A 22,403-nucleotide genomic window follows, 5' to 3' on the forward strand; every position below is an offset into this window, starting at 1 on the left:
ACAGTATATTGTACTTGATCCCAACGAAGATATAATTCGTCCTTATTGGAAGTAAAACCAGCCTATTGGGTTTATGTATTGTTTACATGATTTTCTAGCAGACTTAAGGTATGAAGATCCAAATTATGGAAAGATCCATTATTCAGAAAACCCGAGATCCCAAGCATTCTAGATAACAGGTCCTATACCTGTAAAGCCTTGACTGTGTGTCTTCCACTAATGTTGTTGCAGGGGCACTGCAGGGCTGTAATTGCAGAAGTCTCTTTGTAAAGCACTATCCTCTGGCTTTATCTATCACTTAGCAGCACATCACAGATTTCAGACACAGCTACTAGTCACCGGTCTGCCCAGAAGTCAATGGAAATGAACATGTCCTTAGTGCTAGGATCTTTGCATACAGCAGAGCAACACACTGGATACTGCTGGACTACACGGCATCCGGTAGCCTTCAGCTATCAGTGAAATGTGGTTCAGTTTTGCCTGCCTGGTTTAGAATCTGTTTATTTTTTTAACACTGTTCAGTGTCTCTTAAATCCACAGTATGTTTTCTGTTTTGAAATGTATTCTCTACAAGTCTTCCTTTTATCCCTACAGTTTCTTCTGTCCTTTAAATAAACATGGGGCTCTGAATGCAAGCATTATTTTAGGATTGGTTTCTACATAATATTGATGTAACAAGGCTCTTGTTCTTTTTCCTTTTCCCAATGCAGAAAGCTCATTGTGAAACCCAGCTAGTGTGCATTTCCAAGCTGTGTGTTTTGCCTCTAGATGGCAGTGTTAAACCAGCTTTGTTTCATTTTCTTTCCCTGCCAAAGCCTAAGCGTTACCCTTAAAGGAGCTTTCACTATTTTTTCCAGCGATAGATTGGAAACAATCAGCTACAGTACATTTTTTTTTGTAAATTGAAGTAAATGTTGCTTTATTAGGGGTCATCTGAGTTAGATTATGTGTATTTAAAAATACCTTTTAAAGCAAATGAAAGTAGTGATGGGCAAATTTGCAAAAAAATCGTGAAAATAGAAAATTGACGCCCACATCCAATTTTAGACACACGTGCGAAAAGTCGATCATGTCAATTTTGACGCTGGCGTTAAAGTCAATGGGCATCTGAATAGTGTTGACACACAGTGATTTTGACGCCGGTGGATTTTCACTGGAGATTCGCAAATTTATTCGCCGGCAGCAAAACGCGCAAATTCACCGCGAGTTCATGCCAAGCAATTATTTTTCACCCATCACTAAATGAAAGTATAGGATCGCAGTGGTTTTTGAGTACAGACAATTACATTTGTGCATATTTACATGTATACAGGGGGTGGGTGTTGCTTTCATTAACAGAATTAGGTGTAGCAATTTTGCATAAGGAACCAAAACATAGACAGAGAATCTTAAAAGTTTAGGGAGGCATCCCAAAAATAGATCAACCATCATTTACAAGTATATAGTTATAAGCCTACCCATGCAAAGCAATCTATTTGTAGTCCACTCAATGAAACCACCCCCTTCCTCCCCTGAATTACTAATCCAAATAAAATAGGTATTATTCATACAGTTTAGGCAACAAATGCTTGTCTGGCACACTCACAACCAAATGATGTCCATACTGAGAAAGTAATTTCATAAACTCACAACTGTTCTTCCTTTTATGAACAATATTTACAGTGGCGCTGGCTCCTTTAGTCAATTGGGCCTTGTCTTTGAAACGGTTGTAGAAATGTATCTTTAAATGGCCAGTATATCCCACTATTCATCATGAGTGTACTAATAAGGGTTTCTGCTGAACATAGGGGCAAATTTACTTACCTGCGAAAATTCGCCAGCTCTGGCTTCGTGCACAACGCAACACTTCGCCAGGTATAAATTTTCCTGGAAAACGCTAATTCAAGAAAATCCAAAGTTGCGCACAAGGTTACCGAATGCATGCGAAGTTGCCCTAGCGAAAATACGATCAGTAGTTCGAAGTTACGCTAAATACAATGGCCGTATATTCTGCAGCAAATACATTACACTACACAAGGCCAGGGAACCTTAATAAAATTATATAGAGGTGTTATATTGCCCTACACCTGTGCCCACACCATAGTTTAGGTGCCATATGTTATCAAATTCAGCAAACAAGGAAACTATTTGATCTTTTTCAGAGTAATTGAATTCTGACCATATTTGGATATTTGTATATTCACATGCCAAGTTATTGGGTGCATAATACGTTATTGTTGGAGCATTTATTCTTAATGGTTTTGTATGTAGTGGGTGGGGGTTGTGCACATTTAAGGAAGGTGGAGGCTGGCTGCCGACAGCTTCTGAGGAAGTGGCAGGGAGCCACGAAACGCGTCAAGCGGGCAGCCTAAGTGTCTGTTTTGCTGCTGTAATTATGGAGATTTTAAATGAATTTTTGAATAAATTTTGACTTTTTAAAAAAATGTTAACAACTGGCCTCCTCGGTGCTCTGTTCTTTGAATCTATTATGGACATCACAGGCGTGGGGCTATGACATAGTGAATGTCGATTGGTCAATTGTCACGTCAGTCAAGTATAGTTCAGTTTTGCTAATTAGGAGAACCAAGCAGGCAGTTATGACCCGGACAGCTCTTCTGAAAACCGGACTGTCTGGGTCAGAACCGGAAAGGTGGCAACCCAATGTATGATTAATGACATACTGCTAATATTGAAGGAGAAGGAAAGGTATGGAGGCATTTTATTGCCAATAGTTTAGCTGCTTTAGTGCAAGCTAGAATGCTATATTTATTCTGTAGAATGTTTTACCACACCTGAGTCAAAGCTCTAGAAGCTCTCTGTTTGTTTAGAATAGCAGCTGCAGTATTAGCTTGGTGTGACATCACTTCCTGCCTGAGTCTCTCCTTGCTCACTCATAGCTCTGGACTCAGATTACAGCGGAGAAGGGAGGGGGGAGGAGAGGATCAAACTGTGTGTGCTCTTGCCCAGGGCAATGAGGTTTAAGCAGAAGGCAGGACGTCTGATACATCAGCCTATTTGTACACAATAGTACAGGGGTGTCCAAGCTGCGGCCTGAGGGAAGAGTGCGAGAGTCTCTTCAATCTCCCACAGGATGTAGTCACAGCACTGACTGACAGGCTGAACTCTGAAACTGTAACAGCCAAACTCCTCCCCTCTCACTCTCTGCACTGTGTGTTTCCAGCCTGCACATAGCTGTCTTATTCTGCTGCCTGATCAATCACATAACAATATACCTTAAATGTTCAACATAAAGCATAAGATGTGAAGGTTTATACTAACTGTAAATAATGCAATAGTAATATTTTCTTTTATTTATTTATGTACAACAGTATGCTCCTGTGTTTCCAGCAAATAGGCATCAGTCACAAATGTACCTGCCCAACTGGACATAATTTATAGTCCATAATACAATTGATATTGTATACTATGCAAATCCCTGCCTCTATTAAATTCTAAACATTATAAAAACAGTGTACATTAGTATTTACTGTTATGATATTCCATACCAGCAGCTGTAGGTTTGTATTCCTGCATTTTGAGATATGATCAGGTGCAGGGAGTTGCAAGAGAATAAATGCAGCAGTTCTGGGACAATTTATGACCAGGTGCTGGGAGTTGCAAGGGAAAATTTAGCTGTTGTGGAACAGTTTATGGTCAGGCACAGGGAGTTGCAAGGGAATACATGCAGCTGTTCTGAAACAATTTATGATCAGGTGCAGGAAATTGCAAGGTAAAATGCAGCTGTTCTGGAACAATTTATGTTTAGGTGCAGATAGTTACAAGGAAATACATACAGCTGTTCTGGAACAATTTATGATCAGATGCAGGGAGTTGCAAGGGAAAATGCAGCTGTTGTGGAACAGTTTATAGTCATGTGCATGGAGTTGCAAGGGATTAAATGCAGCTGTTCTGGAACAATTTATGTTTAGGTGCAGGGAGTTGCAAGGGAATAAATGCAGCTGATTCTATGTTACTGTAATAACAGATGCAGGGAGTTACAAAGGAAAACCGAAAAGATTTTGATTGCTTTTTGTATACAACATAATATTGTGTAGAAAATAACTATGGTAGTTACACTAACTGCTGATACACATTGCCCCCAGAAAAGAATAAAATACTTTTAGTAGCTGATTATGTTTTATATATACAGAAGTTTGTTTCTCTTTTTTCCCCCCAATTATTGCAAGGGAAAGGAACAAGCAGTGAAGGGAGGGGGGGGGGAAACGAACATGGCAGAGAGGGGGTTAAATGAACAGGACAGAGAGGGAGAGAAATGAATAGTGCACGGAAAGGAGGGGGGAAGGAACAGGACAGAAAGGGACAAAAAGGAGCAGCTCAGGGAAGGGAAAACAAGCAGTAAGGGTTAACAGATGTCTGCAGGGAGGCCTGAGTGTGACATCACAAACATCCCACTCCTCCCTCACTGGCTGTTGCACTGTAGCTTAGGCAGAAAGAGGGGCTCTACAGTCAGAGGGTGGAAAGTCTTGGACAGGAAGTTGCAAAGGGACTGAGCACAGTTTCGAAGCTAATACAGACATTTTTGACCCAAAAGGTATTAAATAAAACTATTTCTTCTATTTTACATTATTTTACATGGTTTGATGCCCTGTGAAAATGTATGCTATATGTCCCCTTTAAGCTTCCAACAGGAGCCATATCAACATAACTGAATGACCCACTGTATCTACCTACTGCTTGTAATATATTTAATTTTCTGTTGAGCTTGCTGTCAGTTTCATACACAGCACAGGAAAGTCAGGGTTACATATCTCTGCCTCAGTTCAACCAGACTGCACATTATACTATTCATTATGGCTAACCCAGCGAGCCTGGAAATGGCTCAGACTGTCTGTAGCTTATAGACAAGACTCTTTATTCTGAACAGTGCACAGGGGCATTACATTATGAACAGAAAATATGGGGCCCCGAGGTATTGTGCAGCCTTAAGTTTTTGCTTTTTAATTATGTCTGTCTTCCTTTTTATTTGTGGCAGAAGTAGAGAGACAACTTGTGTTTTTTATATGTTCTAGTAGGACATTCAAAAATGCCATTATTCTCAGGAACCATTTGGGGCAACAAGAAGTGTACACTGCTGTTCTTGAGGATTTATTTTCTAATAAATTCCTTGCACTCAAGTACCGATTACCGTCAGCTTTAAAATAATAAAGTCTGTTCTTAAGAAAACAATATCTCTATCATATTAGGGTGGTTGATGGGCTCCTCTGAAAAATGTTCTCCACTTCATTGTCAAGTTCACTTAGGCTGAATCTTGCAGATCTCAAGTACGATGTTTCACATATTGCAGGCAACTGGCACTCTTGCTGTCTTTTTGGAAACTAATTGAGCTAGTGATAGATGTGCAGTTGTATCTGATTTGCTTTACATCCTCTTTTTTTTTTTGAGGCATTCAAAAAAGTAACCTAGTTAGAACTCAATCCCCTGGGTTGTACTAAGATTGCAAAGGACTAGAAGACCCTCTTGGAAGTCAGATTATAGAAATTGATGTTTTAGGTGAAGGAACCTGGGCTTGTAAGACCTTTCAGTACATGGTTAACAAGATTCGAATACGTTAAGGGGCATATTAATTATATGTGGTGTAAAAAATGGTGGGATAATACACCACACATCACCAGGCTTCGCAGTGTAAAAAAAGCCTGTAAAATTTTTACATGGTGACTTACGTAAAATAACGGCGGTGTTCGCATGGCTTAAAACAAAACACATCTTGATAAATTGGCCATTTATTTTACACAGCTTTATACACAGTTTTCTCTGCAAATTTAGTATGCCCCAAAGCTTCCAACTGACCAACACAAAGAGGTACCTCAAGACATTTAATCGCTAGGTAATCTTTCATTAGCTTTTATATATAGAAATCCTATTTCTCCATATCCTATTGTAATTCAACTAAGGGTTGTAACTCTATATACCCATGAGAGCTATTAAATCTACTCAATTCTAGAAGTATTGACTGAGCCTGGCAAAACTAACTCTTAAGTTAGTGAATTTGTCACTTTCCTTTAAATTCCTGTGTTGCACGTGGACCCTCCTTGGCACTGATGTTAGTTGATATCCATGTTCAATTGCAGTAGATCCCTGTATGAGGTGCCTTTCCAAAAACAGTGACTTTGAATGTATGAATCTAACCCTCTAGAGATTCACAGGGCATATACAGCCCTATTCGGTCAAATTCTGCACCAAGCAGCTATCTGAAGGTTTATTTCAACAGTCTTTTGTTAAAGTATTATTAAATCATTATAAAACCATTAGCAAAACAATGGGAATGCAAAAGATAATAGCTCCCTGGCACAAGATAACAGCTTTTCGGTACATATGAAAATAGCATGCAGTAGTAAAAATCCAAGTCCCACCGTGACTCATTCTGTTACATTGAGTAGGAGAAAGAATAGCCTGTCAGAAAGCAGTTCCATTATGCAGCACTGGCTCTTTCTGAAAGCACAGGATCAGGCACAATGACCTGAGATGGCTGCCTTTACACAATATTCTAGCATTATTCTTTCTAACTTGTGGGTTCAGGAATCCAATTTTATATGGCGGAGTGAATTATTTGCAGTTTAAATAGTGTATTTAGAAATAAAAATAATAGGGGAGAGAGACTGAGAAAGTAGAAGTTGGAGTGAAAGCAGAACTAGAATAGGTATAAAGGAGCATCCGCAGGATTCCAACCTAAAATCAAATATTGTTCAATATTGTGCAGTTCCCCGTTTTATATGCCATATTGCCATTCTTTCCCCCTTTTCACTCTTTGCATGTGCCATTCTGCCCCCTTTGGCTTCACCCCATATGCGCTTCACTTTAATTTAACCTTTTCCTTTGTGCCAAAAATGTCTGATTCTCCTTTTTGGGCAGCTTCTTCTATTTCCAATTTCCAATCTGGCAGATGTAGACAGGGGGCTGACTTTCTTATATACAGTAGATATATATATATATACACATATACAGTAGTATATACTGTAGATCTGAAAATGCACATGAACATGTAGATTCCTTTCGGTATTGGCACATGGGGTGTCAGTTGCAACTATGTGGAAAAAGCTTCTTACTAGATGCCATTTAAGGATGTGGCCTATTTATATTAGAATGGGACCATTTTAATATTACTGAAGAAAGAAGGTACGGGCCGGCAGAATAAGACATTAGCCAAAAACGATATATTCTGCCACAATAAGTCATTTGTGATTATATTATATATTCTACCACAATATCATATTTTCTCCAGAATATGAACATTTTCAGGAAAGACCATTATTTCTATTAGAATCCACATCACCATTTGTAACATTCCTTTGTCAGACCACTTTCCTATTAAGGTATTTTGCTGATTATGGTTTTGTTATGAATTCATGGGTTTTCAAGCCTATGACCACACAATAGATGCAAATGACTCCGCAGTAATAAATATGCATCATTCTGCTGTGATTTGGTGTCTAAGGCGTTACATCTAATACATTTCAGAAGCCCTTTCCTAGCATCAGGCTTTGATTTTCTGTTTCGTTAGTAGTCAATTGCAATGAGAGCATTGATTTGACCTTCCTTGTTATTGAAATAAAACATTCCATGGCTGGTGAATGTCACTGAGAGATGCCATGTAAAATAAAAATGCATTATGTATATTATTGTTATGACAGGTAAAAAGCTTTACTAGATGATGAATACTGATCTATAAATCCTTCCAGAAGTCCCTCCTTTGCTACTTTTCATACTATTTTATTTCTCTTTCTAGAGAGAACCACTATGATGCTGCAAATACTCCTGGAAGTTGCACCTGCAGACAAGTACATTTCCTGAATGGAACCTTCAGTATGTGTTGCCAAAAAGAATATTTTGTTCTTCCAAGTTCTGAAAGGAGTGTCTGAATCTATAAATTCAATTAAGTGCCAGAAGACTTTACAATGCACTGCTGTTTTACACCCCTTTACGACTTGACTGACGGAATTTTGAAAAATGAAAGATGGGCATATTACTTTGTAAATATGTGGGAATTACTATGTTGAATATCAGTTTTTGATGCCAGTTATTTCACTCCAGGTGGGGATCATGTGTCTTTCTTGAGGATTTAGGCCATGTGGGCTGTTGAGCCCCAGCAATATCCATGCTGACATTCACTTTAATCTCTATGCAATAGACTGTATGCAAAATGATTTACTGTAGTACCTTCTAGTAATGGTATGTGTAGCTGACGGAAACACGCTTACATGCATCTCAACTTATACTTGCCCATGTGGCTTCAGCCAAAGGAACCCTCTTTGTTGTTGCTTTTAAGTAGAATCATAAATGCTATGACTAGTGATGGGCGAATTTGCGCCGCTTCGCCGAAAAATTTGCGAATTTTGCGCGAAATTCGTGAAACTGCGAAAAATTTGCGAAACGGCGCCGGCGTCTTTTTGATGCCAGCGGCCGTTTTTCGATGCGGTCGCCCGTTTTTGCCGCATTTTTTTCAACGAATTTTCGCGGGCGTTTCGCGAATTTATTCGCTGGACGTGAATCGCGCAAATTCGCGCCTAGCGAATAAATTCGCCCATCACTAGCTATGACCTTGCTACAGCCTAATGTCAGTGCTACTCTGCTGAATAAGTCACTCAACATAGCCTTATATTATGTATCTTACTTCAATGGGTAACAAAGCTATAGTAGCACCTGGCTTGTACAGTTTCTATGTTCCGATGCTCAGGAGACTGATAAGCAGTAGTGATGGGTGAATTTGTAGTAGTGATGGGTCTCGTTTTTGACGCCGGCGCCCGTTTTTTCGACGCCGGCACCCGTTTTTCGGAAAAAAAAATTTTGACGCCGGCGAATTTTCGCGGGCGTTTCGCGAATTTATTCGCCTGCCGCGAATCGCGCAAATTCGCCGTGAATTCGCGACTGGCGAATAAATTCGCCCATCACTAATAAGCAGGCCCCATGATTTCCCCACTGACATACCCTTGATGCTCGCAATATGGGCTGGCACCTCAATGTTTCAAGGTTCAGGGGATCTTTCAATTTACCCTAGCTGCAGACCTGAGCACAGATGTCAGTAGGAAAAGAGAATTTAGGGGGTTATTTATCAAAGGTCAAGTTTGTGACGCTTGTAAGATTTTTTCTACCTTGAATTCACAACTCAATGTTTGTCATGTTTGCTTATTTAAGAAAGAACCCAAATGTAAATGTAAAATCCTTAATTGAATGCAATCAGGGGGAAAAAACTTGAATACCTCAAATTTATCGAATATCGCAAACCACTGTAAAAAAAAAAAAAAATCATAAAGGATCATAATAACATCTTCTTATGGTTAAAAGGACCTCTGCCATTGACTTCTACATGACCTCGACAGGTTTTAGCTGGAGTATTTTCAGATTCTGGATTTTATGAGCTTCTGGCATAACAAATCTCCAAAAATTTTAATTTTTTTAGTGAAATATTTAATTTTTTTTTAGGAAAACACAACTCTAAATTTAATAAATAACCCCTTAGGGGCCGATTCATCAATAGTCGAATATCGAGGGTTAATTAACCCTCGATATTCGACTGGGAACTAAAATCGTTCGACTTCGAATATCGAAGTCGAACGATTTTGCGCAAATCCTGCGATCGATCGAACGATTAAATCCTTCGAATCGAACGATTCAAAGGATTTGAATCCAACGATCGAAGGAAAATCCTTCGAACAAAAAATCACAGGCAAGCCTATGGGGACCTTCCCCATAGGCTAACATTGACTTCGGTAGGTTTTATCTACCGAAGTAGGTGGTCGAAGTATTTTTTAAAGAGACAGTACTTCGATTATCGAATGGTCGAATAGTCGAACGATTTTTACTTCGAATCGTTCGAATTCGAACGAATTTAACCAATTCGATGGTCGAAGTACCCAAAAAATACTTCGAAATTCGAAGTTTTTTTACATTCGAATTCTTCACTCGAATTTTGTAAATCTGCCCCTTAGTGTTTTACTAGTGACCTTGGGTACCAATCTCTTCAGCATTATGTATTTGCACGTTTGGCAGCAGGCTGGCAGGGACGCTGTGCTAATGAAGTGAGTTGAGACAGTCATTTCATGCGTCAGCACCACATGAGTTACATGGGGCAGCAAAAAGTTGCTCCTGATATTTACGGTTTAAAACCTGGAAATTTGGCAATTCTAGTGCAAGAGAATGCAATTGCCCCCTGTACCCCTGAAAAGGTGAGTGTGGAAGGAGGGGAGTTGTAGCACAGACGCTGTCTTGTGAGGAACTGTTATTGTTTAATAAGAGGAATATAGAATTTATAAAATAGGAGGAATGGCATAAGTGAATCATGCTATGAAGGTATGGCCTTGCACACTACAAGGCTTATTGACAATCTCCCTGTGTTACTGAAGAGGGAAGAATTTGTATGTAATAACTGGCCTTTTTGGTAAATGGAGTTGAGCCAGGGGTATAAGATTGGTCAGACACAGCTTACTGCTGCACTTTGCACTCTAACAGAGTTCTAACAGCTGCACTTTGAACTTCTAATAGATGAGTTTAGCACCCTATCACAGGGCCCACAATTATTAAATACCAACTTTGAAGGGAAGGGGGAGAAGTGTCTTTTGTCAAAGTAATATGCCACCCAGCAGTCTAGCTGGTGATGCACTAGCATTTAGCATTCCCTGCATTCCCTGCAAGAGATACATCTCCAACTGTGCACCTGACTTTGAAAGATTATAGATATTTTACTGAGAGAGTTAGTGTGGTAGTGTAGCTTAAGTCAGTGAACTTTTTGCCTTTGTTTAACTGAATTTATATATATGAGGGGATGTGCCTTATTCATTACACTTGCTGAAATATTTTCTATAGATTTGAAAAGAATAGTACATGATTGCAGTACCAATTCATGAGTGAGAACACAAGTTTGCAGAGTTATTAAAGTCTTTATAGTCCATGTCAGGGAAAAAACTTTCCTGCAAAAGCATGCAATTTTTAAGGAATAATATGGTGGCATGAAGTACACAGTATTAGCTCAATGGACACAAATATGGTGCAAAACTAAAACACTCTTGTAGAAACCAACCAACAGAAATATTATTATGTGTTTTGTATTCCCATATGGAGAGTTCCTATTGTATGTATGATTCAATAATGTAATATTTCTAACTGTTGTCTGTATCATTTTCCTGATCCCTTTTTTTCCATGGCCCATCTTAAAGTAGCTCCATCAATACTGTTGCTCCTTTCTGTTGTTGTCTAAGAAATTGGATTCAAAAAGGCATTTCGCAGTTTGCCCAATAACATTCAAAATTGTCATGGTTTTTTTCTACCTTCAGTCATAGTACCTCAGTTTTATATTGTACTTTGACCAGTGTTTAGCTATCAATAAATGCATGGAAGGTAATACTGTATTTGAATAGAAAAGAACTTTGTATCCACAATCTGGTTCAGCAGTGAGAATTCTTATACAAAAAAATGCCAGGTTTTCAATGTGCCAAACTTTCTATTTTCCACTTTTTGATTCTGCTCCCTATCACATCTTTCAACACCCCAAATATTCAGCCACATTGCTAAGTATATCTGTATTTGAAGCCCATGTTGTGTTCACTATATATTTGCACATTCACAGATTTCTAATTTAATTGGGTGACATTTCATAATTCTAATTAAAAAGTGTATATAATGTAAAGGAATACCCCAAGATGTTGACTTTCATACGCTGTCCCGTACATTACCATTAAATCTTCCTAAGTTTAGTTTCTTTTTGTTTAAAAACGGTTTAATTAAAAACTAACAGTCCCTAGTTTTATATGACTGTGATGCTTTTGTTAAGCCTTGTATAGTATAAATATGCACAGGGAAATGTGGGTCATTACCAAACTTATTTAATCTGGGTTTACACAGCTTTATTAGCTGTTAGGGATGTAGCGAACGTCGGAAAAAAAGTTCGCGAACATATTCGCGAACTTGCGCAAAAACGCGAGCGGTTCGCGAACGGTTCGCGAACCCCATAGACTTCAATGGGAAGGCGAACTTTAACATCTAGAAAAGACATTTCTGGCCAGAAAAATGATTTTAAAGTTGTTTAAAGGGTGCAACGACCTGGACAGTGGCATGCCAGAGGGGGATCAAGGGCAAAAATGTATCTGAAAAATCTGCCTGTGTGTGCTTGGAAGAGATAGTGTAGGGGGAGAGCTGTTAGTGATTTCAGGGACAGATGATAGTAAGTTTGCTGGCTAGTAATCTGCTTGATACTGCTCTGTATTGGAGGGACAGAAGTCTGCAGGGATTTGAGGGACATTTTAGCTTAGGTAGCTTTGCTGGCTAGTAATCTACTGTTCTCTTTAAACAACTGCCATACGTTGACCTTGTAGGCATTGTTTGCCCAGTTTTTTTGGACGCAGCCACTGAAGCACAGTTGCCAGAAAAAATATGCCATATAAATGCTGAAAATAGTCATTTTTCGCCATACGTTGACCTTGTAGACATTGTTTGCCCAGTTTTTTTGGACGCAGCCACTGAAGCACAGTTGCCAGAAAAATTATGCCATATAAATGCTGAAAATATAAATTTTTTGGTTGCAGCCACTGAAGCACAGAGGCCAGAAAAATTATGCCATATAAATGCAGAAAATATGCATTTTTTTGGTCGCAGCCACTGAAGCACAGTTGACAGAAAAATTATGCCATATAAATGCTGAAAATATAAACTTTTTTGGTTGCAGCCACTGAAGCACAGAGGCCAGAAAAAATTATGCCATATAAATGCAGAAAACATGCATTTTTTTGGTCGCAGCCACTGAAGCACAGTTGACAGAAAAATTATGCCATATAAATGCTGAAAATATAAATTTTTTTGGTTGCAGCCACTGAAGCACAGAGGCCAGAAAAATTATGCCATATAAATGCAGAAAATATGCATTTTTTTGGTCGCAGCCACTGAAGCACAGTTGCCAGAAAAAATATGCCATATAAATGCTGAAAATAGTCATTTTTTGCCATATACGTTGAGTCAACGTATGGCAAAAAATGACTATTTTCAGCATTTATATGGCATATTTTTTCTGGCCTCTGTGCTTCAGTGGCTGCGGCCAAAAAAACTGGGCAAACAATGCCTACAAGGTCAACGTCGTTGACCTTGTAGGCATTGTTTGCCCAGTTTTTTTGGCCGCAGCCACTGAAGCACAGAGGCCAGAAAAAATATGCCATATAAATGCTGAAAATAGTCATTTTTTTGGTCGCAGCCACTGAAGCACAGTTGCCAGAAAAATTATGCCATATAAATGCTGAAAATATAAATTTTTTTGGTTGCAGCCACTGAAGCACAGAGGCCAGAAAAATTATGCCATATAAATGCAGAAAATATGCATTTTTTTGGTTGCAGCCACTGAAGCACAGAGGCCAGAAAAATTATGCCATATAAATGCAGAAAATATGCATTTTTTTGGATGCAGCCACTGAAGCACAGTTGCCAGAAAAAATATGCCATATAAATGCTGAAAATAGTCATTTTTTGCCATACGTTGACCTTGTAGACATTGTTTGCCCAGTTTTTTTGGTTGCAGCCACTGAAGCACAGAGGCCAGAAAAAATTAAACCAGTAGGGTTTGCACCCTAGTTTGTAACGGTGGCGGAGGGAGGAGGAGGACGCTAAAGGACAGCTGTGTGTGGAGTCATGAGGCTTGAAGAGAAGGACAGCTGCATAGAAGTCAGAACAAGTCTTCCGGCGTGCAGTAACCCTCCGAGATCCACCCCTCATTCATTTTAATAAAGGTCAGGTAATCGACACTTTTGTGACCTAGGCGAGTTCTCTTCTCAGTTACAATCCCTCCTGCTGCACTGAAGGTCCTTTCTGAGAGCACACTTGAGGCTGGGCAAGACAAGAGGTTCATGGCAAATTGTGACAGCTCTGGCCACAGATCAAGCCTGCGCACCCAGTAGTCCAGGGGTTCATCGCTCCTCAGAGTGTCGATATCTGCAGTTAATGCCAGGTAGTCCGCTACCTGCCGGTCGAGGCGTTCTTTGAGGGTGGATCCAGAAGGGTTGTGGCGCTGCCTTGGACAGAAAAACATTTGCATGTCTGACGTTACAGACTGGCCAAAGGGCTTTGTCCTTGCAGGTGTGCTCGTGGCAGGATTACTGGCACCTCTGCCCCTGGAATGTTGATGAGTTCCTGAAGTGACATCACCCTTAAAAGCATTGTACAACATGTTTTGCAGGCTGGTTTGTAAATGCCGCATCTTTTCGGACTTGTGGTATGTTGGTAACATTTCTGACACTTTATGCTTGTACCGAGGGTCTAGTAGCGTTGCGACCCAGTACAGGTCCTTCTCCTTAAGCCTCTTGATACGGGGGTCCTTCAACAGGCATGACAGCATGAAAGACCCCATTCTCACAAGGTTGGATGCAGAGCTATCCATCTCCGCTTCCTCATTATCAAGGACTGCATCATCCACGGTCTCCTCCCCCAGCCACGTACAAGACCAGGGGTCCCCAAAAGGTCACCACTAGCCCCCTGGGAAGCCTGCTCCTGTTGGTCCTCCTCCTCCTCCTCCACAAAGCCACCTTCCTCCTCTGACTCCACTTCTGGCACCTCTCCCTGCGTTGCAGCAGGTGCCTGGGTTCGTTCTGGTGATTCCGACCAGAAATCGTGCGCTTCCAGCTCCTCGTCACGCTGGTCTACAGCCTCATCTGTCACTCGTCGCACGGCACGCTCCAGGAAGAAAGCGAAGGGTATTAGGTCGCTGATGGTGCCTTCGGTGCGACTGACCATATTTGTCACCTCTTCAAAAGGTCGCATGAGCCTGCAGGCATCGCGCATAAGCACCCAGTAACGGGGGAAAAAAATCCCCAGCTGTGCAGATCCAGTCCTACCACCCAGTTCAAAAAGGTACTCGTTGACGGCCCTTTGTTGTTGCAGCAGACGTTCCAACATAAGGAGCGTTGAATTCCAGCGAGTCTGGCTGTCAGAAATCAAACGCCTGACTGGCATGTTGTAGCGCTGCTGAATGTCAGCAAGGCGTGCCATGGCTGTGTAGGAACGTCTGAAATGGGCCGACACCTTTCTGGACTGGGTGAGAACGTCCTGGAATCCTGGGTACTTGGAGACAAAACGTTGGACTATTAAATTTAACACATGTGCCATGCAGGGCACATGTGTTAAATTGCCTAGTCTCAACGCTGCCAACAGATTGCTTCCATTGTCACACACCACTTTTCCGATCTGCAGTTGGTGTGGGGTCAGCCACCGATCGGCCTGTGACTGCAGAGATGACAGGAGTACAGATCCGGTATGGTTTTTGCTTTCCAGGCACGTCATCCCCAAGACAGCGTGACAACGGCGTACCTGGCACGTCGAATAGCCTAGGGGGAGCTGGGGGTGCACAGGTGTGGAGGAGGAGAAGGAGGACCCAGCAGCAGAGTAAGAAGAAGAAGAAGACGAGGTAGAGAGCGATGGAGGAGTAGAGGTGGTGGCAGAACCGCGTGCAATCCGTGGCGGTGACACCAACTCCACTGTTGTTGTTGAGCTACCCATTCCCTGCTTCCCAGCCATTACCAAGTTCACCCAGTGGGCAGTGTAGGTGACATACCTGCCCTGACCATGCTTGGAGGACCATGCGTCAGTAGTCATATGGACCTTTGGCCCAACACTAAGTGACAGAGATGCGGTAACTTGGCTCTGCACATGTTGGTACAGGTGTGGTATTCCCTTTTTAGAAAAAAAATTGCGGCTGGGTACCTTCCACTGCGGTGTCCCAATTGCTACAAATTTGCGGAAGGCCTCAGAGTCCACCAGCTGGTATGGTAAAAGCTGGCGGGCTAAGAGTGCAGACAAGCCAGCTGTCAGACGCCGGGCAAGGGGGTGACAGTCAGACATTGGCTTCTTACGCTCAAACATGGCCTTCACAGAAACTTGGCTGGTGGCAGATGACTGGGAATGGGAACAGGTGGTCAAGGTGGAAGGCGGAGTGGAGGGTGGTTCAGACGGGTCAAGGAGAGCAGAGGTAGAGCAGTAAGATGCTGGACCAGAAGGAGTGTGGCTTTTAGTTTGCCTGTTGCCTTTGAGGTGTTGCTCCCAAAGTGCTTTGTGCTTGCCGCTCATGTGCCTTCGCATAGAAGTTGTACCTATGTGGCTGTTGGGCTTACCAAGGCTCAGTTTCTGACTGCACTCATTGCAAATTACAATGCTTTTGTCAGAGGCACACACATTAAAAAAATCCCACACTGCTGACTTTTTGGAAGTGTGCGATCTGGCGGTAACAGTAGAAGTTGGCGGAGTTGGCGGTATTGGCGGCAATGGCGGGTGCGTTGGCCGGCTGAACACAGGTGCCGATACATGTTGTTGCCCTGCTGATCCCTGCGGGCTGTCCTCCCTGCTTCTTCTAAGTCTTATTCTCCTACTGCCTCTCTGACTCTCCGTCTCTCCATCTGAACTACCCTCCTCTTGCTCTCTTCTACTAGGCACCCACAAAACATCAATCTCCTCATCATCATTCTCCTCAGATGCATCAATTTCTTCTGACACATCACAGAAGGAAGCAGCAGCGGGGACCTCCTCCTCATCACTCATTATGTCCATCTCTATCGTGTTCTCTGCCAGAATTAAATCTGGTGTAAGGTCCTCATCTCCTTCATCTTCTTCTGGCAATAATGGTTGCGCATTACTCAGTTCAAGAAACTCATTGGAAAATAACTCCTCTGACCCCAGTGAAGAAGGGGCACCGGTGGTGGAGGAAGTGTTACGTGGGGTGGCCATAGCAGTGGAGGATGAGGAGGATGTTGTGGTAAAGTTAGAAACGGTAGAGGATGGGGTGTGCTGTGTAAGCCAGTCAACTACCTCTTCAGCATTTTGGGAGTTCAGGGTCATTGGCTTTTTAAAACTGGGCAATTTGCTAGGGCCACAGGATTGCATAGCAGCACGGCCCCTAGCACGGCCTCTGCGTGGCGGCCTGCCTTTGCCTGGCATTATTTTTAAAAAACAACAACAACAACAAAAACTCAGTTGGTTTTTCTGGAAACGATAATACACACAGCTAGATGGCGGGTTGAAGAAAACACTGTGCAAATAATGCCTACAAAGTCAACGTATACACTACTACAGCGGTGGATACGGATTACGTAAAATATATGAATGCTGCTTGAAAAAAAGTAACTCAAGTGGTTTTTCTAGAGACGATAATATTATCAATATTTAGACAAAATGTGAACAAGGTCACACAGCTCGATGGCGGGTTGAAGAAAACAGTGTGCAAATAATGCCTACAAGGTCAACGTATACACTACTACAGCGGTGGATACGGATTACGTAAAATATATGAATGCTGCTTGAAAAAAAGTAACTCAAGTGGTTTTTCTAGAGACGATAATATTATCAATATTTAGACAAAATGTGAACAAGCTCACACAGCTCGATGGCGGGTTGAAGAAAACAGTGTGCAAATAATGCCTACAAGGTCAACGTATACACTACTACAGCGGTGGATACGGATTACGTAAAATATATGAATGCTGCTTGAAAAAAAGTAACTCAAGTGGTTTTTCTAGAGACGATAATATTATCAATATTTAGACAAAATGTGAACAAGCTCACACAGCTCGATGGCGGGTTGAAGAAAACACTGTGCAAATAATGCCTACAAGGCCAACGTATACACTACTACAGCGGTGGATACGGATTACGTAAAATATATGAATGCTGCTTGAAAAAAGTGACTCCGGTGTTTTTTCTGGAGACGGTAATATTATGGATATTTAGACAGAATGGGAACAAGGTCACACAGCTCGATGGCGGGTTGAAGAAAACAGTGTGCAAATAATGCCTACAAGGCCAACGTATACACTACTACAGCGGTGGATACGGATTACGTAAAATATATGAATGCTGCTTGAAAAAAGTGACTCCGGTGTTTTTTCTGGAGACGGTAATATTATGGATATTTAGACAGAATGGGAACAAGGTCACACAGCTCGATGGCGGGTTGAAGAAAACAGTGTGCAAATAATGCCTACAAGGTCAACGTATACACTACTACAGCGGTGGATACGGATTACGTAAAATATATGAATGCTGCTTGAAAAAAAGTAACTCAAGTGGTTTTTCTAGAGACGATAATATTATCAATATTTAGACAAAATGTGAACAAGCTCACACAGCTCGATGGCGGGTTGAAGAAAACACTGTGCAAATAATGCCTACAAGGCCAACGTATACACTACTACAGCGGTGGATACGGATTACGTAAAATATATGAATGCTGCTTGAAAAAAGTGACTCCGGTGTTTTTTCTGGAGACGGTAATATTATGGATATTTAGACAGAATGGGAACAAGGTCACACAGCTCGATGGCGGGTTGAAGAAAACAGTGTGCAAATAATGCCTACAAGGCCAACGTATACACTACTACAGCGGTGGATACGGATTACGTAAAATATATGAATGCTGCTTGAAAAAAGTGACTCCGGTGTTTTTTCTGGAGACGGTAATATTATGGATATTTAGACAGAATGGGAACAAGGTCACACAGCTCGATGGCGGGTTGAAGAAAACAGTGTGCAAATAATGCCTACAAGGTCAACGTATACACTACTACAGCGGTGGATACGGATTACGTAAAATATATGAATGCTGCTTGAAAAAAAGTAACTCAAGTGGTTTTTCTAGAGACGATAATATTATCAATATTTAGACAAAATGTGAACAAGGTCACACAGCTCGATGGCGGGTTGAAGAAAACAGTGTGCAAATAATGCCTACAAGGTCAACGTATACACTACTACAGCGGTGGATACGGATTACGTAAAATATATGAATGCTGCTTGAAAAAAAGTAACTCAAGTGGTTTTTCTAGAGACGATAATATTATCAATATTTAGACAAAATGTGAACAAGCTCACACAGCTCGATGGCGGGTTGAAGAAAACACTGTGCAAATAATGCCTACAAGGCCAACGTATACACTACTACAGCGGTGGATACGGATTACGTAAAATATATGAATGCTGCTTGAAAAAAGTGACTCCGGTGTTTTTTCTGGAGACGGTAATATTATGGATATTTAGACAGAATGGGAACAAGGTCACACAGCTCGATGGCGGGTTGAAGAAAACAGTGTGCAAATAATGCCTACAAGGCCAACGTATACACTACTACAGCGGTGGATACGGATTACGTAAAATATATGAATGCTGCTTGAAAAAAGTGACTCCGGTGTTTTTTCTGGAGACGGTAATATTATGGATATTTAGACAGAATGGGAACAAGGTCACACAGCTCGATGGCGGGTTGAAGAAAACAGTGTGCAAATAATGCCTACAAGGCCAACGTATACACTACTACAGCGGTGGATACGGATTACGTAAAATATATGAATGCTGCTTGAAAAAAGTGACTCCGGTGTTTTTTCTGGAGACGGTAATATTATGGATATTTAGACAGAATGGGAACAAGGTCACACAGCTCGATGGCGGGTTGAAGAAAACAGTGTGCAAATAATGCCTACAAGGCCAACGTATACACTACTACAGCGGTGGATACGGATTACGTAAAATATATTATGGCTGCTTGAAAAAAGTGACTCCGGTGTTTTTTCTGGAGACGGTAATATTATGGATATTTAGACAGAATGTGAACAAGGTCACACAGCTCGATGGCGGGTTGAAGAAAACAGTGTGCAAATAATGCCTACAGGGCAAATAATGCCTAAAAGGTCAACTTATACACTACTACAGCGGTAGTAAAATAAAAAAAAGTAAAATAAAAAAAAATGAATATTAAAAAAAAAAAATTAAAGTTGGTGCTGCTGAACTACTAGGAGCAGCAGATTAGCACACCAGTCCCACTCCCCAACACTGCTAGACTAATAGCACTGGGCTCTTATAGTAGTAGTAGTAGTAGTAGTAGTAAAACAACAAAAAAATAAATAAAAGCAGTCCTTACAAGGACTACTGTTATTGCAGCAGTCAGCAGATGAGATCAGAAGCAGGACAGCTGCCCACTGCAGCTACATACAGAGCACTGCAGTAGAAGGTAGATTACTAGCCAGCAAAGCTACCTAAGCTTAAATGTCCCTCAAACCCCTGCAGACTTCTGTCCCTCCAATAACAGAGCAGTATCAAAACGATTACTAGCCAGCAAACTTTCAACTGTCCCTGAAATCACTAACAGGCAGCAGCTCTCTCCCTACACTATCTCTTCAGCACACACAGGCAGAGTGAAAAAACGCTGCAGGGCTTCGGTTTTTATAGGGAAGGGGAGTGGTCCAGGGGAGAGCTTCCTGATTGGCTGCCATGTACCTGCTGGTCTGGGGTGAGAGGGCAAAAAAAAGCGCCAACAATGGCGAACCCAAAATGGCGAACGTCGCGCGACGTTCGCGAACTTCCGGCGAGCGCGAACACCCGATGTTCGCGCGAACAAGTTCGCCGGCGAACAGTTCGCGACATCTCTATTAGCTGTGCCAATTTGGCCAAAGATGGGTCTCCCTAAATAAAATCACATTTATGACATTCATGATAGCAGTGTGTCTGGTCAAATCCTTTAGGGAAAAAACTCTTATTTCTGTAAATAAGAGCAATCATTTCTTGATTTAAAGGAGAAAGAAAGGCCTATTTATTTCGGGTGAAAAAATGTAGGGTCCCCTAAGGGATTAGATATACCTACCTGAAATCCCGGGCTGTTGCTCCTATCAGAAGAACTGGAACAAGGATGAAGCAGAGCACACTCTTCAATTCTGTAAAAGAAGCCCCGGTGCACAGCGTAAAGGGTGCGGCAATCCCCAGACGAATACTTCAGGTAAGAATACACTGGCACACGGTGGTGCTCTCTATTGTGTATGTTAATTATTTTAATTGTTTCCTTGTTATATGGTGTGCACTTGGTCACGTTGTTATGCTTGAGAAAGGGGCTCGCCCCGAAACGTTGCACGTCCGCACAAATAAATAAGCAAGGGGTCACCCTGCATTGCATTGTACCTCGTGTGCCAGTGTATTCTTACCTGAAGTATCCTATCAGAAGAAAACTGCTCCAGTCCGGGGGTTCTTCCATCGAACACCATGGAGTGATTGGCTTCCTTCTTCTTCTATCTTCACCAGGGCAGATGCATGCGCAGTAGTACAAAATAGTCAACTTCTTAGTTAAAGTTCTGATTTTCGCGCTACTGTGCATAGGCACCCGCACAAAGAAAGAAGAAGCCAGAAGCCAATCCCTGGACCGTTGCAGTTTTCTTCTGATAGGAACACCACCCTGGGGTTTCAGGTAAGTACAGTATATACAATCACTTGGGGGTGCCTAACTTTTGTCACTCCCAAGTAAATACAGCCTTACCTTCTCCTTTAAATAGAGTACTGGAATAAGAGGGCCTATAACAAATATCAATAACAAATTTGTAGCCTTACAGAGCATTTGTTTTTTAGATAGGGACATTGTCCCCCATTTGAAAGCTGGAAAGAATCAGAAGAACAAAGCAAATAATTCAAAAACTCTAAAAAATAAAAATATAAAGGCCAGTTGCAAAGTTGCTTAGAATTAGCCATTCTATAACATACTAAAAGTTATTTAAAGGTGAACCTCTGTTTGAAATTGCACTCTATTTATCAGAACAGGTTGAACAGGGGAATTGTCCTTATGGCTGCATAATGTAAAGGAGCATGTAAACAAATAAGTACCTTTGGGAGAACCTTCAAATCTCGTTCAGCTAGCCTTTAATGCTTTGTAGATCATATGGTTTCATACATGAGCTCTCATGATGTATAAATGATGCTGAAGAAAGTAATTCTTAGAGATGAAATATAGTTAAAAAAGGAAAAGTACTTGTAAATGGAGATTTCCACTAGCATTGATAAAAAAATCAACAAAATGTGAATTCATACTGTGTCAATATAGTTTATATTAAATGAGCACAGAGATATAACTGCTTAGTGAACCTGTGATCTGCTGGTGGTCCATAAGGACCGGAATTTGCTTTACAATCAGTACTCCGTTGCCTTGGTTACCTTCACCGAACATAGAAGATGCTTAAATGTAGCTTGTTCAACACTCTATTCTTGATTAAGAACAGCACTGCATATTGTGCGTATTATATAAAAACTATAACTGTCCATCAATTAAGTTGATCAATCAGTGCAAACGAATCACATCTAGATATAAGGTCATTTTACTGATTCTTCATAAATCTATACCTCAGATTCACTGCTGTTGAAGCCATGAGGAAACAATAATACCGATTTTTATATTGCTAAACTGAGATGAACATTCCAAACACTGCACAGATGCTGAATATTTTAAAGATAATGCTACTATATACATGCATTCCATTTTAGCATCCACAGTTTATATTCTCATGTAAATGACAGTAATTAATAGACACGTTACTGCACTCTCAGTATTCTGCTGTCATATGCTGTGAATGCTTGAAACATAAGGAAGCTGTAACATTCTGCTGTATAATGCAATATTTTCTGCTATTTAGGGTAAATTGTGC

The 22,403-nt window shown here is 41.1% G+C and overlaps 1 protein-coding gene across 1 annotated transcript in view; it reads left to right on the forward strand.

The window, feature by feature from the left end:
- slc7a11.L (solute carrier family 7 member 11 L homeolog) overlaps positions 1-8,748 on the forward strand; it is a 117,615-nt gene extending 108,867 nt beyond the window's left edge. Inside the window, exon 12 of the mRNA XM_018268696.2 lies at positions 7,724-8,748. Within this exon, the coding sequence (XP_018124185.1) occupies positions 7,724-7,788 (65 nt within the window). The 3' untranslated portion in view covers positions 7,789-8,748. The remainder of the gene's footprint in view (positions 1-7,723) is intronic.
- Positions 8,749-22,403: the final 13,655 nt, after the last annotated feature.

The sequence above is a fragment of the Xenopus laevis genome, chromosome 1L, assembly GCF_017654675.1.
Source record: "Xenopus laevis strain J_2021 chromosome 1L, Xenopus_laevis_v10.1, whole genome shotgun sequence".
NCBI lineage: Eukaryota > Metazoa > Chordata > Amphibia > Anura > Pipidae > Xenopus > Xenopus laevis.